General features: G+C 38.6%; 1 protein-coding gene across 1 annotated transcript; it reads left to right on the plus strand.

The window, feature by feature from the left end:
* Positions 1–11,491: 11,491 nt before the first annotated feature.
* On the plus strand, positions 11,492–14,851 carry LOC147632639 (transcription factor bHLH130-like). Its single transcript, XM_086807438.1, has 5 exons — positions 11,492–13,751; positions 13,849–14,019; positions 14,138–14,203; positions 14,354–14,422; positions 14,536–14,851. The coding sequence occupies exons 1-5, from the start codon at positions 12,597–12,599 to the stop codon at positions 14,623–14,625; spliced, it is 1,551 nt and encodes a 516-aa protein (XP_086663564.1). The 5' UTR covers positions 11,492–12,596; the 3' UTR covers positions 14,626–14,851.
* The last annotated feature ends 1,180 nt before the right edge of the window (positions 14,852–16,031 follow it).

The following is a 16,031-nucleotide window of genomic DNA, read 5'->3' on the forward strand; positions in this document are numbered from 1 at the left end:
CCTACTAACACGCTAGCACATAGTGCAACTGGCACAAGCTTTCATCGAGCTTGAATCTCAACTGCCATAGATGAAGATGTAGATGATCTTGGGATATGAAATCTCTCAACACTCCCCCAATTCTTCATTAAAGAGGAAAATTTTAGTGAAGAAGATTTGAAAATAAGTTTGCAGCCTCATTAAATATCAGAATATAAGGTTATGACAAGCTCGCAGCCTTATTTGTTATGACAAGCTTGCAACCTTTCTTAAATATCAGAATGGTAATTTGGAATAACATATACATTTTGATATTCGGATGTTTTGGTATTTTTTAAGTTTTCTCTAGTGAGAGAAATTAGAAATTAGTGAATTTATTACAAGGCCCTCCAAATGACCTCCAAAATGTCCTAATGCTTGTTGGTGAAGATGTACAGTACAAACACCTAAGCTTGAAAGATGCAGGTAAAGCAACAGCTGCATAAGGGAAGCTGAGTATAAATGAGTACAGCAAAGTGAAAGCATATAAAGCATGGCATGAAAGAGATATAAAGGTGTTAAATTAGTTGTTTGTCAGTGTCACATATTCTCTGACTATGCATATATAGGATGCACAAATGCCTAAGGAGGTTTGGGACACCTTGTGTGGTGAAGATGTATAGTACAAACAACCAAGCTTGAAAGTAAAGCAAGAGCTACATAATGTGACCAAAGGGAAACTGAGTAAATGATTACTCAATGAAGGTTAAAGGGCTTGCAGCAGCAGATGCCCTTGCTTCTATTGGATCACTAGTAGATGATGATGATATGGTTTCGAATGAACTTGAATGGTAAGGGATACAGCCAATTTAAGACCTCCATTAGAGTTGGAGAGAACTTTTAAAATATTCAAGGACTTCTCTTATCACATCCATGAGGAGATAAATATCCGCTCTATAGGAAAGGGGAGCCAAAGGAGCCAAGGTGGTTGGAAAAGAAATCAAAATGCAAATAGCATAGAATGCTATTACTATGGCAAACTAGGGCACATGGCAAAGAACTATTATAAAAAGAAAAATATATCAAAAGTGGAAATTTGAGTAAGGCAACTATACATCATCAAGTAAATAGGATGATGACAGAAGTAAGTAGCTATTTATAATACAACATATGCTCAGTTCCATGATAAGAGATATGTCAGGATCCATAGATGTTTGGTATGTGGATTTTGGCGCCTCTAACCACATGACCAATCATGGTGAGTGGTTCAAAGATATACAGAAAACAAAAAAATTAAGTTATGTAGAAACATAATACTTTGCACCCCATTGTGTTTCTTGGTAAAGTGTCATTGTCTATGCAAGATGAAGTCCTTGGCAAATATACTACATAACGAAGAACCTGGTTTTTGCTGGATAGATGGTTGAGCAAAGTCTACAAGTGAGGTTCAATTCTCAACAACAGTGTTTTGGGTGGAGACTTCAAAAATTAATGGTTCTTAGTTGCAAAGAGTAATAGAAATGATAAGATATTCACTTTAAATGTTAACATACCTGAGGTGAAAGCAACCATGTTTGCACATGGGATAGATGTCATTGCAAATATTGACATGTGGCACAAGTGCATTGGTCATGTGAATATACCGCGGGATGAAGTCTATATAGGCCCAAAATATTGTTTACAAGTTGCCAAAGTTTAAAGTTAATGATATGCACAAAGTATGTGAAGCATGCCAAAGCAAGCCAAACATGCTTTTCCACACAAAAAACATGTCTATCTACAACTTTTCTACTCCAAAGCATAACCAATGAATATGCATTTCTCCACCTTTGGATCCAACTTTGTTCTCACTTCATTGGGAACATGCACATATGCAATACACCCAAGAACTTTCAAGTGAGACACATCCGGTTTTATGCCTATAAACTTATGCTCAGGCGTCATACCATGAATAGCTAGAATGTGGGTTCTGTTCATAATGTACATAGCACTGTCTAAAAATAACGTGGTATATTCTTTTCAGACATCAAGGAACATGCCACTTCTGCAATGCATCTATTTTTTCTTTTTGCAACACCATTCTGTTTGTGGAGTGTACCTATATGTAAATTGCTGTTTGTGGAGTGTACCTATATGTAAATTGCCTCTTGATTCTTTGCTTTCTCAAGAAATCATTGAACTCATTGGAGAAATACTCTCCCCCACCATCTGATCTTAGGCATTTTATTTGTATGCCTTTTTCCTTCTCGACCAAGACTTTACATCTCTAAAAGTGAGAAAACACCTCACTTTTCTCCTTCGTGAAATAGACCCACACTTTCCTAGTGTGATCATTAATGAATGTAACATAATACCTACAATATGCAATTGTTGTAGTCTTGGTTGGTCCCCATACATCTTAATGTATAACATCTAATGACCTTGCACTGACATGCTTTTCATGTGGAAAAGCATGTTTGGCCTACTTACCAAGTTGGAATGCTTCACATACTTTATGCATACCATCAACCTTAAACTTTGGCAAACCTACAATAATATTCTGGGCCTGCATAGACTTCAGCTGCTATATATTCACATGACCAATGCACTTGTGCCATATGTCAATATTTGTAATGACACATTTTCTATACACAAACATGGATGCCTTTACCTCAGGCATGTTCACATTCAAAGTAAACATCCTACCATTTCTATGACCCTTTACAACCAAGCGACACTAATTTTTGAAGTCTTCCACAAAAAATCCTTGAGGATTAAACCTCACTTGTAGACCCTATTGAACCAAAAGTAGACACCTAGTGCATAGTCAAACAAGATCAAGGAGTATCTTGTTACCATTAGATTTCAGTTATCCAATGTAGATTTTTCACTTTATGTGAATATAATAGATAGAGGAATCATGATATTAGTCATTTATGTGGATGACTTGATTATCACTGGTGATGATAGTGATGCTGACATACATGATGTCAGCATCACTTTATGTGAATATAATAGATAGAGGAATCATGATATTAGTCATTTATGTGGATGACATGATTATCACTGGTGATGATAGTGATGCTGACATACATGATGTCAAGATGCTTTTGAAGTAGAAGTTTGAGATGAAGGATTTGAGTAAGCCGTGTGGTATTTCTTGGGTACAGAGGTGGTGAGATCACCTCATGGCATTTTATTGTTATAGAGGCAGCATGGTTGGACATGTTGTCCAAGTATGGTATTACAAGAGCATAGTGGGTAGCTTAATCTACATAACCATTATTAGGCCAAACTTGAGCTATACTGTTGAACTTGTGAGTTAGTTTATGTAGGACCCCAGGAAGCCACACTTGGATATGGCTATATGAATTCTCAGGCACATAAAGTCCACAGTTGATTATGGACTTTTTTATGTGGCTAGCATAGCTCTAATGTTTTTTTTAAAGTAAAAATTGTTTGGTCTAAAAATGAGTGAAGCATGATGGTACCAGCAACTTTATATTTAATTTTGGGAGTGCTGCTATGAGTTGGTGTGGCAACACCCGACAATTGCCTTCTCGAGTACATAGGCAGAGTATAGAGATGTTGCTATGGTAGCTTGTGAGGTAGCTTGGTTTCAGAAACTCCTGAGCCCATGGGTCATTGTCATTTATTATGACAACATGAGTAGCATACAAGTGGCCACAACTAGCTAGTAACCCAGTACAATGCTAGGAAGAAGCACATTGAGGTGCATTATCACTTTGTGAGGGATAAGATTCTAGCATGTAGTAGATTTGTTATATGTTAGCATAGAGGATCAAGTGGTTGCTTTATGAAGGCATTGGGTACAGAGAAGCTCCACAGGTTTAGGAGCTTACTTGGAGTATAGTGTGTGGAGTTGAGCTCGAGGGGGAGTGTTGAGACATCAAGCTCAACTAGTACTGGGACATTGATGAACCACTTGGGTGATAGCTGTCACACTTATGCCACTGATGTCATTGGTGAGATTATGGTATGCCATTAGTGGGACGACATGCTATGTGATAACTATATTTGGATTACTAGAGTATGACATAGGTATAGTGCCATCTCATATAGTCGGGTTCACACTAATTATATGTTATAATAGGAGAGTAATTTCCCTTCTAGTATGTATTCTTATCTCTTTAGTTTATGGCTGTAGTGAAGAGAAGAATATAGAAGAAAATTCTCGACCATTGTATGTTATAGGAGAAGAGTACTTTCCCTTATAGTATATACTCTTATCCCTTTAGTTTATGGTTGTAGAGAAGAGAATAAGATAGAAGAAAATTCATCTTGGAATCCATCTCTCTTGTGTCTTCTTCTCTCTTATGTGTGTATTTTTGCTTGCAAAATAACTCAAGCTCTCCCTCTCCCCCGTATTCTCTTTACCTTTAGATCCATCATATGAGCCTATGCCTCTACCAAAACATGTTTGTTGTTGTTGTTGTTTGGTGACTTTTCCATCGTTGGCCACTTCTGTCTGCTCCTCTTCCTCTCAACTAGGATCCCCCCTTGCTTCCTCTACCCTTTTGTGAGTAGAAGACCTGCTCTCCAACAATTCCACTACCACTTGATGATGTACCACCACCACCGAGTCTAATCTCCTCACTAATGAGTAACGATACCAACTCTTAAAAATCACAAAAAGTCTAACCTAAATGAGATCAATGTCTCAAATGTCTTATACTCTTTCCCAAGGCCATCCATATAGTGGTTAAACACAAGAATATCATCATCCATATAGTGGTTAAACACAAGAATATCATCATCCAGCATAGGGATACCAAAAGAAGTCAATACATCTGTAATTCTCTTAACCTTTTGCGCATAGTCACTGACATAACCATAGACTTCTTCTCTAAGTTATGCAACTCCCTCTTTAGCTACAACTTCTTCACTTTAGTTCTTTAATGTCTATGATCTTATCCCAAGATTTTATGTGGAGTATTAACATCTTGTATGTGACATATCATGGAGTCACTGATGCTAATAGATCACGGAGTCTTAGTGTTTCGCATGGAGTCACTGAGGATGCTAATAGATATCCAATGCATCAATTTTCTTGGACTTTTCATAATAAGCTTTATGCTCAAACACCTCGGCTCCAAGGTCCCAGTTCATCATTTTCATATGTAATGGGATCCAATATTCCTTTACCCATTTGCATACGGAACTTCCATGCTTGGAAGTTATTTTTGCCCAACTTCTCACATGTAGTATGCAAGAGACTAGAATCTGCCATAGCCATCATCATACAAACTCAACCGTGTGTAGAGGCATGTATAGAATCTACCATAGCTACCACAATGTAAACTCAACCGTGTATAGAGGCAACACACACACACAATGCATGTGCTCAATTCAATCACCTGCAAGCTTCAAATATGTATAAATTAGAGCCCCAAAGGACATACAAATGTTGGGCAACAGATACAATTGCTCAAATCAATCAACACATCAATGTCGAATACATGGGCATTCTCATTTTTCACATAAAGTCAAGGTAGTCCACAATTTGTAGCTCATGTATGAATTTCAAAACCTACTCCAAGTCCATAAATCTTTCATAAACACTTGTGGGCACTCACATATATATTTCTCTAAATGAATGGTGTGCACACGTTCACCAAGTTAATTCCTCCATGTTGGCATTATACACAAATTTACAAGTTTGAGTAAAAAACAAAAGTATCCTAAAACCAATATCTGGTTTGGCCACAAATTTTCCCACGTTAATGAGCTCCTTTTCTCAATGTTTTTGGCAACATAAGTGGTCCAAAACATTGCTATTTCTTGACCTATGCAGTATTTAACCCAATTTGAAATATAACCACTTCAATTTGCTTGAAATATAACCACTTCAATTTGCTTGATTTAAAATGTTGTGTTGTCCTATAAATTTTACCTCTTTTATAACCATGTTTTAAACTCATTTTCCCACAATGGGCCGTATATGCCCATTATAGGACTAATGTTTGGCTTTGATAGCTCTCCAATAGCCCATAAAATAGCATGTTTTTAGCACTAGAAAAAAGCACCTCTTTTTGCCCCACTTTGATCTTATTACTTTCTCCGCAAACAACCAATGGGGCCACTTCAATGCTCAAATCAAAGGTATGTAGAGATACTATTACCTTGTAAAAGGGCTTGATCCAATTCCACTCGAGCGGGTTTCTAGCATAACGACATTTTTCATAGAAGACAGCCCACAACAATCCATGGAAGCTTGATAATACACTTGAATGAGAGAGAAATACACAAGGTATATTATGTGCAATCAATAAGGGTTTAGATTAGCTTGATGCTATCCTAATTTTACACATAAAACTCAGCTCAAGCTTCTCTATAATAGGTGCCTAGGTTCCATGTGTTAAATTTTCTCCAGTCTTACCTACCTATAAGTGGTATGTCCACACACACTCTATCCACTCAAAGTGTCCACATACAAGGGCTATATGTTGGTCATTATTTGTAGCCTAAACACACTTAGCTATCATCCTAATGTCCAAGCTCATGGTTGCACTCTAGATCCATTATTGCTTACCTACACACACTTAGATATCATCTCCAGACTCATTTTTGCACTATGGATGCTGCATAATGCCATGTGTCATGAGGGCGTCCATCATCATGCTTGAGCTTGGCATCTCAACAAACAAGCTACCAATTTAACACCATTGACTACCTTAATTAGAAACTTATGCAGATTGCATGAAAATAATGGGGGAAGTCATTTAGGCTGTTAACAAATGAAGGCTCACTCTAACATTCAAGAATTATTATAACATGCTAAAGGTTTAGGATGACTAGAAATGTACCAAAGGCCAATAATTTTTAATATTGGCCAATAATTTTTAATATTGCTTACCTACACACACTTAGATATCATCTCCAGACTCATTTTTGCACTATGGATGCTGCATAATGCCATGTGTCATGAGGGCGTCCATCATCATGCTTGAGCTTGGCATCTCAACAAACAAGCTACCAATTTAACACCATTGACTACCTTAATTAGAAACTTATGCAGATTGCATGAAAATAATGGGGGAAGTCATTTAGGCTGTTAACAAATGAAGGCTCACTCTAACATTCAAGAATTATTATAACATGCTAAAGGTTTAGGATGACTAGAAATGTACCAAAGGCCAATAATTTTTAATATTGATTGATCGGATTTCAAAAGATTTTAAAGGAAATTAAGACCTAGTTGACTAAAGGTTATGCGTAAACTATTCGAAAGTATTTATTTCTCTAATTTCCAATGGACTTTCACTTAACTTACACCCTACAATCTTGAAACTATAATGCCCCTCACCTTTTTGCAAATGATTCTTACACCTTACAATCTTACAATCTCCCTCACCATTTTATAAATCAAATTTTCTCTATTCCATTTGAGGATTGCCATTGTGGCATGAGGTTTTATATTTTCTATGTAGGTTTAGGACACTATGGCAGCTTGAATTGATCTTTTTGTAGGAACAAAGTTATGGATAATAAAACAGTACGACATAGAGTCACATGGTATATTACAGCTATGATGGCATGAAAAAAATAACAACTACAATGAAGCTTTGGGGCCATAACTAGTATAGTCTCAAGAATATGACTATAATTGGCCATAATAGCTATACACTCATCATGATAGTATACACAAATTAATAATTCAAGATGTATGATTCCAAAAATGTATCATTATTCTTTTCTTGGAACAAAACATCAGGTTAAAGTTAATCTTTAAATCTTTTTATGATGTTGAATATCATGACTCCAAGAAATTCTTCTAGTGCTTGCACTCTATAAGACCCATTCCACCCACCACCATAAGGGGACCATTTGGGAGAGTCTACCATAAGGACGATATTGGTTCCTTTTTTTAAAATCATACACATTACATTATAATTAATTTGTCACAAGTGAGACATGCAAGAAAAATAATTGGTGTGATAAGTTTTAGCATTCTTTCATTATTACAAGGGGTAAATTTAAAAGGGGACATTATATAACTTTTTTGACCACTCATTGCGCCACAACTATTATAAGCTTTAGTCACTTTCATTTTCACCTCCTTCCCACATTTAAAGTTGTAAAGAGGCTTTTTGTTTATTGTTCTTTATGTGAAATATGAAAATGACTTACACTCTTTTTCAAGTTATTTGATCGTGCGTCTACATTGCAAGGATGGCTTTATCTAATATATTTTTATTCATTTTGTGGTTGATTATGAAGCTTGAATTATCATAGAGAATGTCTAACTGAGCACGTCGCTTAAATTTTTGCATTTCACGTTTAAGACAAGTTGTACAATTCACATGACACACTTGCACATACAGAACAAACAATCCCATAATATGTTAGAAATATCCTTTATGATGCAAGCATAAAAGGCATAATTTGTTTTAATTATAGTGAGGCTTTAGATTAATCAATTATCTTACTTAAATTATCATTGGAGCTGCTAGTCCACCATGAATATGATTAATCAAGTATCTTACTTAAGTTATCATTGGAGCTACATGCTAGTCCACCATGAATATGATTAATTAAGTATCTTACTTAAGTTATCATTGGAGCTACATGCTAGTCCACCATGAATATGATTAATCAAGTATCTTACTTAAGTTACTTAAGATGAGACCATTGGAGCTACGTGCTAGTCCACCATGAATACGATTGTGTATTCTCATCTTATTTAAATGTGAAATTCTTTACACAAATTTTTAAAGAGCTTAAAGGATTTCAAAGAAAATTACTTTTTAAGGTTTTAGGGCATAAATCATTGTGTGTCGCCTTTTCCACACTATTGACAAACATTCACTTGAAATGTGTATTTAGTAGCAAACTAAATGATATTTATGAATATGTTTACCAATGGTATTAAAAAACTCCCAAGTTCATCCATGTAGCAAACTAGATGGTTTTTATAATACATTTACCAATGGCATTAAAAATTTCCAACTTCATCTATAGTATCACCTTGAAGCACCATCTACTTTCAAGTAATCATGCCAGAATCCCATCTTTTAATTTAAAGTGTGAGAAGATTAGTTTTGATGATAAAGTAAGCAACTTAACCCATATAAATGGAATTTATACGAGTGGAATCAAAGCATGCTTGATCATGGACACATGGAATGGGAGATAATGACACCTATAACATAATTATAAGAAGAAGCATTATGAAGTGGTAAATGTAGTCAGAATGAAAATCACATCAAGAATTAGCATATGTGTACAATCATAATCTAGAATTGAGAGTACGGCTAACCTTGTTGTTCATGGCAAGGTGTATTTATTGAACTAAATAGTCACATTGGTTCAAGTAAGTGTTCTCATCAATACTTCTCTTAAGACTTTAAGATGACTACTAGACCTAGGTTTACTTTTTTTGAGTCATAAGCAAGAAGTGCTCTTTGAAAGCCTTTATAATTGATAGAGGCTTCTCTTGAGAGAAGTGTGATTAATATAGCAAAGATCCAATTATCAAAACGTTTTGATTAATTTTTTATGAGTGCATGATGAGATTCATAAGTGCTTAAATGGAAGGAATCTTATAGCCAATCTAAATTTGGGAGATAGGGTTATTTACCTTCACAAAAGCATGACTTAAAACTGCCTTTAGCTAAAAGTTCAAGGCAATTGATTAGATAAACATGATTAATGATGAGGGGAATGTCAAGTCCAAGGGGTTGGGCAAGCCATGTAAGATGTATAAGATCATGAGGAAAAGAGATCTTTTAACTCTCTCTCTCTCTCTCTCTCTCTCTCTCTCCCCCCCCCCGGAACACACACACACACACACGCACACCCCTAACATTCCATACACACACACATGCACACATATGTGCATACATGTGTGCATCATGCATTCACATCTCTCTCTCTCTCTCTCTCTCTCTCTCTCTCTCTCTCCCCCCCCAATAAACAAACACACACACACACGCGCGCATGCATGTGCATGCACACACACGCACGTACACAAGCACACACACACACACACACATGCGCATGCGTGCATGTGCACGTACACCCCCCACACCCCACACCCCACACCCCCCCTCCTCCTCCTCCCCCCTCGGCCCTATGCCATGATATAAATTTTCAAATCCTCAACCCCTTGGGCCATCATTAAAGGAATGTGTAAGATCATTCAACCTTGTGCAGGTAAGGGCCATATAAGAGAATGTCCCCTAATTACTCCCCTACTCTCCCCCCATCCCCCCAACCCCCTTCTCTTCCCGTTAAAACAAACACCAAAGGTTGTTTATTGTTTGAAAAAACACAAAATTCAAGAAAAAAACCAATGTGGTTATAGCTAATTAGTTGAAATCCTACCCTCAAACTAGTGCTTTCATTGAAGTTCCATGTTCTTTTTTAAAGTCCATCTTGTACTGTGTGTGCGAACAACAAGTTCTGTATGCTGTCCACCTCCATTTTTTGAACAAATTATTAGAGAACAAGATTCCTCACATTTTGGCAAACTTAACAATGAAAGAAAACTAGGAAATATTAATGTTTGCTTGGTCAATGAAGGCTTTTTGTTGTTTTCCTTGTAGAGTTTTTGTAATTGTAGTGCCCCCCTACCCTACTCCTAGTGGTTGAAGACTTGGAGTGTGGTTGTCGTGATCTCTTCTTCTAAAAGACCACTTTGTCTGCTATTGTTTACACATTTGCATACACATGAGGAAATCCAACACATGGCCAGCTGTAGGCCCACCTTGATGTGGAAAAGCACACCAATACATAGTCACCTGGTGATGTATTGTCATGTTCATGGTTTATGGCCATGTGGGGGGAGTTCAACAATATTAAGTGTTCATGGTTTATGGCCATGTGGGGGGAGTTCAACAATATTAAGTGTGCTTTTGTGGACTACTTGAGAGGATAAGGGGAGGGATCCTGGGACCTACACATATTTTATTGGGATTGAACATCAACACCTATGGATCATGGGTGTAAGAAAAATATGTACAGGGTTTATAAAAAAATTTGTATGATTTCTATCCCTTGAAAATAAAGATAGTTCCAAATTTCAGAAATATGGAGATTATAAACTAAAATGTATGTTTTCAATACATTGAAAATAAAACCAATGCCAAAAAAGGCACTCCTAAATTTCAACCAAGATTGTCTGATGTCAACTCGAAAGAATACACTACAGACCAATCTTTCGAGTATCTAGGCCGAGTGTAAAACTCACAATCGGTTGCAAATAAGAAAAGAGATGAAGATGAAATTTATAGAGGCACAATTAATACATAGAGAAAAACACACAATAGGTTGCAATAAGAAGAGAATCAAGTGAGATGAAGATCAAAGCAACCTTGTACCTTGTGGTTGTGAAGCGGATAGATAGGATTTTGAAATCAAAATGGGTTGCCCAATGCCAACCATGGCTCTCATCAGTCTCATGGAAACAAGTTCTAGTAAAGATGAAGTAATCAAAGGTGCGGAATTGGAGGAAGGGCGACGTGGGAACGTGACCCAGAGAGGGAAGGGTGGGGAAAAAAGGTGAAAAACGTGGAAATGCCCCCAAATCATCTTCTATTTTCTGTTTTTTAATTTTTCCAAGGAGCAGCAAAAAAGCTGCGATGGGTAGGGAAGAGAGATCCGATCCTTCTGTCTGTCTGTCTGTCTGTTTCTCTCGCTCTCTCTGTCTCTAAGGAGCAGAGTTCTGATCCTTCTCTGTCTCTCTCTCTCTCTCTCTCTCTCTCTCTCTCTCTCCCTTTCGAGCACACTGTACAGTATAGATTTCGAAAAGGGCAAGCAATCAAGCAAGATTCAGAAACCAGGTAACGATCGGATCTCTTCAACTACTCAGCCTAAAAGGCTCTCTCTCTCTCTACGGCAGCAGCAACACCAGCAATTGTCTGGGTATTCCTTCAAGAACACATGCTCCACACACACACGCGCGCGCGCGCGCGCGCACTCCCACACCCCCCCTCCACATCACCACCACCATCATCATCGCTGCTGCCCTTTGCTTTCTCTTTCCTCTGTTGCTTTTCTCCTACCTCCCACCTTATCTCAATCGCAGACCACCCCTTTGATCCCCTGTTCCTTCTTTTGCTCTTTCCTACCCTCACTTCACTTTTCCTTTAACTACCCTAGCTGACTCTGTGATCTCAGAGAGTGCAACTTCGCTTCCTACCCTTCCTTTTACTTCACCCTCACAACAGTTTGCACTTCTTACACTCAACTCACCCGGCCTAAGGGTCAGCCAGAGCAGGCAAGTCTTAGGGTTAATCAGAGCTGACATTGCTATATATAAGGGTTAATCAGAGTAGGCATTTCCATGGTAATGGTATTTGTATGAATGCGTAACGGTGGGTTAATCAGAATTGGCAATTCTATTGTGCATCTCTCATAATTTGCAGTGTTTCTTTCTCATAATCATCTTCTCTCACCCTCGACAGTCGTTTTCTTCTGGACTCTCCACAGTCTAGCTCATTTTGCCTCAATTCCTCAGTCACTCTCATCTCTCTCTCTCTCTCTCTCTCTCACACACACACACACACACACACACACGCAGCTCTTCTACTCTTTTCTTGCCAGGATGAAATTTTGATCTTCACTGCAAGCTCAGAATCCATCTGAGCTTTGGTTTTTAAGTAAAGTTCTGATACCAAGACTTTTCTGGGCGTGCAATGGACATCGATTCAGTGGCTTTCCAGATGGATTCCTATCCACCGCCTCTTGTGTTTGGAGCAACCAAGAGAAACTTAGCAGACAATCTGCAGATTTCTGGTGGTTTGATGCGGTACCACTCTGCCCCAAGCTCTGTGCTTACAGACTATCTCGATGAGGAATTCTTCCCGCGTGAGTCTGGCTCTTTCACTCAAGTAGAAGAATCTGAGTTTGCCCGGTTTCTCTCCGAGGCTGATTCTCTCTGTAATTCAAAGTCATCTCTCCCAACAGAAGAAGGTAGAGGATGCTCTATGGCCAATGGGACGAAGGCAGAGCAACACATAGCTCAGAAGAGAATGGCTGCCCAACAATCTCCATACATGGGAACTGGTTGTAACAGATCAAACCCAGATGTCAGTAGAGGCCCTCTTTCTGCCATTTTTGAACACAGTATGGATGACTCATCGAACAATTTTTGCACTCCTGCAACAGGTACCCTGCAGAGTGCACATGTGGTTGTGGGCAATCAGTGCAAATCAGACAACTGCTCATCACCCTCGATGCTACTACCCATCTCAAACTTTGGGCAGCAGCCTCATTCGAAAAGCAATCTCATTCGGCACAGTAGCTCCCCTGCTGATTTTCTCTCTAGGCTAGTAATGGAAGAGTGCAGTGAAAGGCCCATTGCGCACTTCACAAGCTCATACACGCAAGCTAAGGTAGAGGGTATGCCTCAAGATAACACAAAGGGTAAACATTTTCCTTTTGAGGCCACAGGACAGCTTGAGACCATACCCTCCTTGCCTTCTAATGGTAGCAGCTTGAATGGGATCACCAATTTCGGCAAATCTAAGGATGAGCTCAAGGTTGTTGTGGAGACTCGGAGTCTGGAATCACCTCTGGATGTGAATAAAAGTGGCTTATTGCGACAGAGCAGCTTACCTGCGGGCCTCTTGTCGCAGTTGTCCCTTGATGGTATGTCATCGGTATGTGAAAAGTTATATATGTCTTCCTCACCTGGGAACTCTTCTGAGGAAGATAAAAGAGAAGGAGCATCACTTTTTTCCAATCAAGCAGTGGGTTTTTGGGATGAGGGTGGATCAGGCACAGCAGCATTCGGACAAAGGAAAAGAGGAAGAGAAACAGAAGGCAACATGCCCATGTCAGAATCACTAGTAAGCTTCTTGTTGCAGACTTAGAGGCTTTCATACTTGCTTGATCTATACACTGATGTGACCTTATGTACATGTCTGCTTTTGTTCTCTCATGCAGCAAAGCTTTGCCGGAGAGCAAGAAGCTTCACAACTGCATCATTTCAGCATTCATGCAAGCACGAGCCCAGGGACCCTTGCAAGCATGGAGGCATCTTTGGCGCATTCTGTCCTTTGTAGAGCTAGAGCAAAGAGAGGATGTGCCACTCATCCACGCAGCATTGCAGAGCGGGTAAGTTGTTTTGTTTTCTATGATTGTAGGGCAGATGAGGTCCTATGCTGTGTAATGCTTATGGCCAAGAAGATGGTATTTGTGACCAATCTTTTACTGGAGCTTGTGTGGACCACAGGTCAGGAGGACAAAGATCAGTGAGCGCATGAGAAAGCTGCAGGAGCTTGTGCCAAACATGGAAAAGGTAAGAGAAACACATGATCACAGCTTTTATCGTCCTCGTATATTGTGTTAGTATAGCATGCTTGTGGGAACCATCTGCAGGAGAGCATTGTCAGAATGCATGCGCATGTGCTCCATCATCAAATAAGCTTCTTTGTTTTCCTTTATGCAGCAAACGAATACTGCTGCTATGCTCGATGAAGCTGTTGAGTATGTGAAATTTCTACAACGCCAGGTTGAGGTATTCAGTTTTCCCTTGATTTGTGTTTTTTTCAGAGAATGGGTGGCATTTTTAGGGGTCTTGGTTAAATGGTAATATGCTCAGTTCTGCTATCATGTTTTGAGTCTGTGCAGGAGCTATCAGAAAACCAGACAAAGTGTAATGGAATGTGTCATCTAAAGGGCGATGGATTAGCTGAGGAGCAACAGAACAGAGACTTGTAAAGGCTCGAAAAGTGCAGGCCACTACTTGAGGTCTTACTCAGTGTTAGGGCAAAATTGGCTGTTATATTATGCATTATCTGGTTGTAAGATGAAGTTTGAGTTAAGATCCTTTGTACAAATGACTGGTTAGTTGGTAGTTATCTTGTATATCAGTATATCATGTTTGCTGGCTGCTGGGGTGCCTCTGCTTGGCCTCCTGGTTGTAATACACATGCGTTGACAGCTCTATTGTGGAGGGGAGCCCCAAGGGTGAAGAGTCATTGAGGTCCGAGTAAACAGATGCATAAAACTTGTATTTTACAAGGCTTTTAATGCACATGTTATGAGAGGAATTGCAATGAACCATTGGGAGGAGGGTGTCTGCAGCATTGGCATTGGTAGGAGGGTGTCTTCTAAAATATGAAGCATTTGTTGTCTAGTGAAACATAGTAAAAAAACATGACCGATGATGCATCATCATGTGCGACCTCATAGTTATTGATATACAGTGGACTGTTGAATGTATTTACTCGTCATTGAGTTCATGAATCTTCTTCTAATTTTTGACTTAGAAAAGAACACATCTTAATGGTACATCTGAATGAAGAACACATCTTAATGGTACATCTGAATGAAGAAAGTTAGCTCTCTTATGACCATTACAAAGACACATTTCTTTGGCAATGCAGACAGTCCTCTACTTAAGTACAAGAATAACATGGGCAAGAATGTTTGTCAGTATCAAACTAAGCTTACTGAGGCTCCATCTGTAGGTGATGGCATGGTGATAATGATGATAGGGGCATGATGATGATGATTGTGCTTGAGCTTGCGGCTGAGCATGATCATGGATGTGAAAGCCATGTTCTCTTGAGATCCTTTTGCCACCAAAAGGGTTTTAGGAGATATGATGGCCAAAACAATATGTTATAACTTTTGAACCGGAGCTCAGATCAAAGAGCTCTGAAAATTAAAAAAAATAGTATAAAAAGCTTCATGATACACCAAAGGAACTTGAAATGAATAGCGAAGAGGTAAGTAAAATTTCTCCAAAGCAAACACCATGGGTAGGCACTCTAGCTTTGTGATGATGTAATTTCTTTCTCAGTCGGAGACCCTCATAATAGATAGGTTGATTTACTTTGGAAAGTGCCAATTGACAAAGGACTGCTCTGCTCCTAGTCCTTCGATAGGTGCGTATGTATGGAGGATTCTAAAATTTGGAACTTCCAAAAATAAGGGTATGGAGATGATAGTAGTTGCGTTGTAAATTTTACATGATTACATGAAATGATGAAGCTATTTTTCTCTTTTCAAATAAGTTTTTGATAATGTCTTTGAAAATTGGTGGTTTATTGTTTTTTCATGATGTAGGTGAAAAATGAGATGATGTTTTTCCCTAAAAAGATTGGCATGATTATGTAAGA

This window comes from Cibotium barometz, chromosome 13 (genome assembly GCF_041138505.1).
Source record: "Cibotium barometz isolate CiBa-2024 chromosome 13, ASM4113850v1, whole genome shotgun sequence".
NCBI classification, from domain to species: Eukaryota; Viridiplantae; Streptophyta; class Polypodiopsida; order Cyatheales; family Cibotiaceae; genus Cibotium; species Cibotium barometz.

What these genes read in the sequence shown, in the direction of transcription:
- LOC147632639 (XM_086807438.1), top strand. Translation starts at nt 12,597, where the DNA reads ATGGACATCGATTCAGTGGCTTTCCAGATGGATTCCTATCCACCGCCT. An exon ending in CACGCAGCATTGCAGAGCGG is followed by an intron (nt 14,020 to 14,137) that starts GTAAGTTGTTTT and finishes TGTGGACCACAG; the next exon opens with GTCAGGAGGACAAAGATCAG. An exon ending in TTCTACAACGCCAGGTTGAG is followed by an intron (nt 14,423 to 14,535) that starts GTATTCAGTTTT and finishes GAGTCTGTGCAG; the next exon opens with GAGCTATCAGAAAACCAGAC.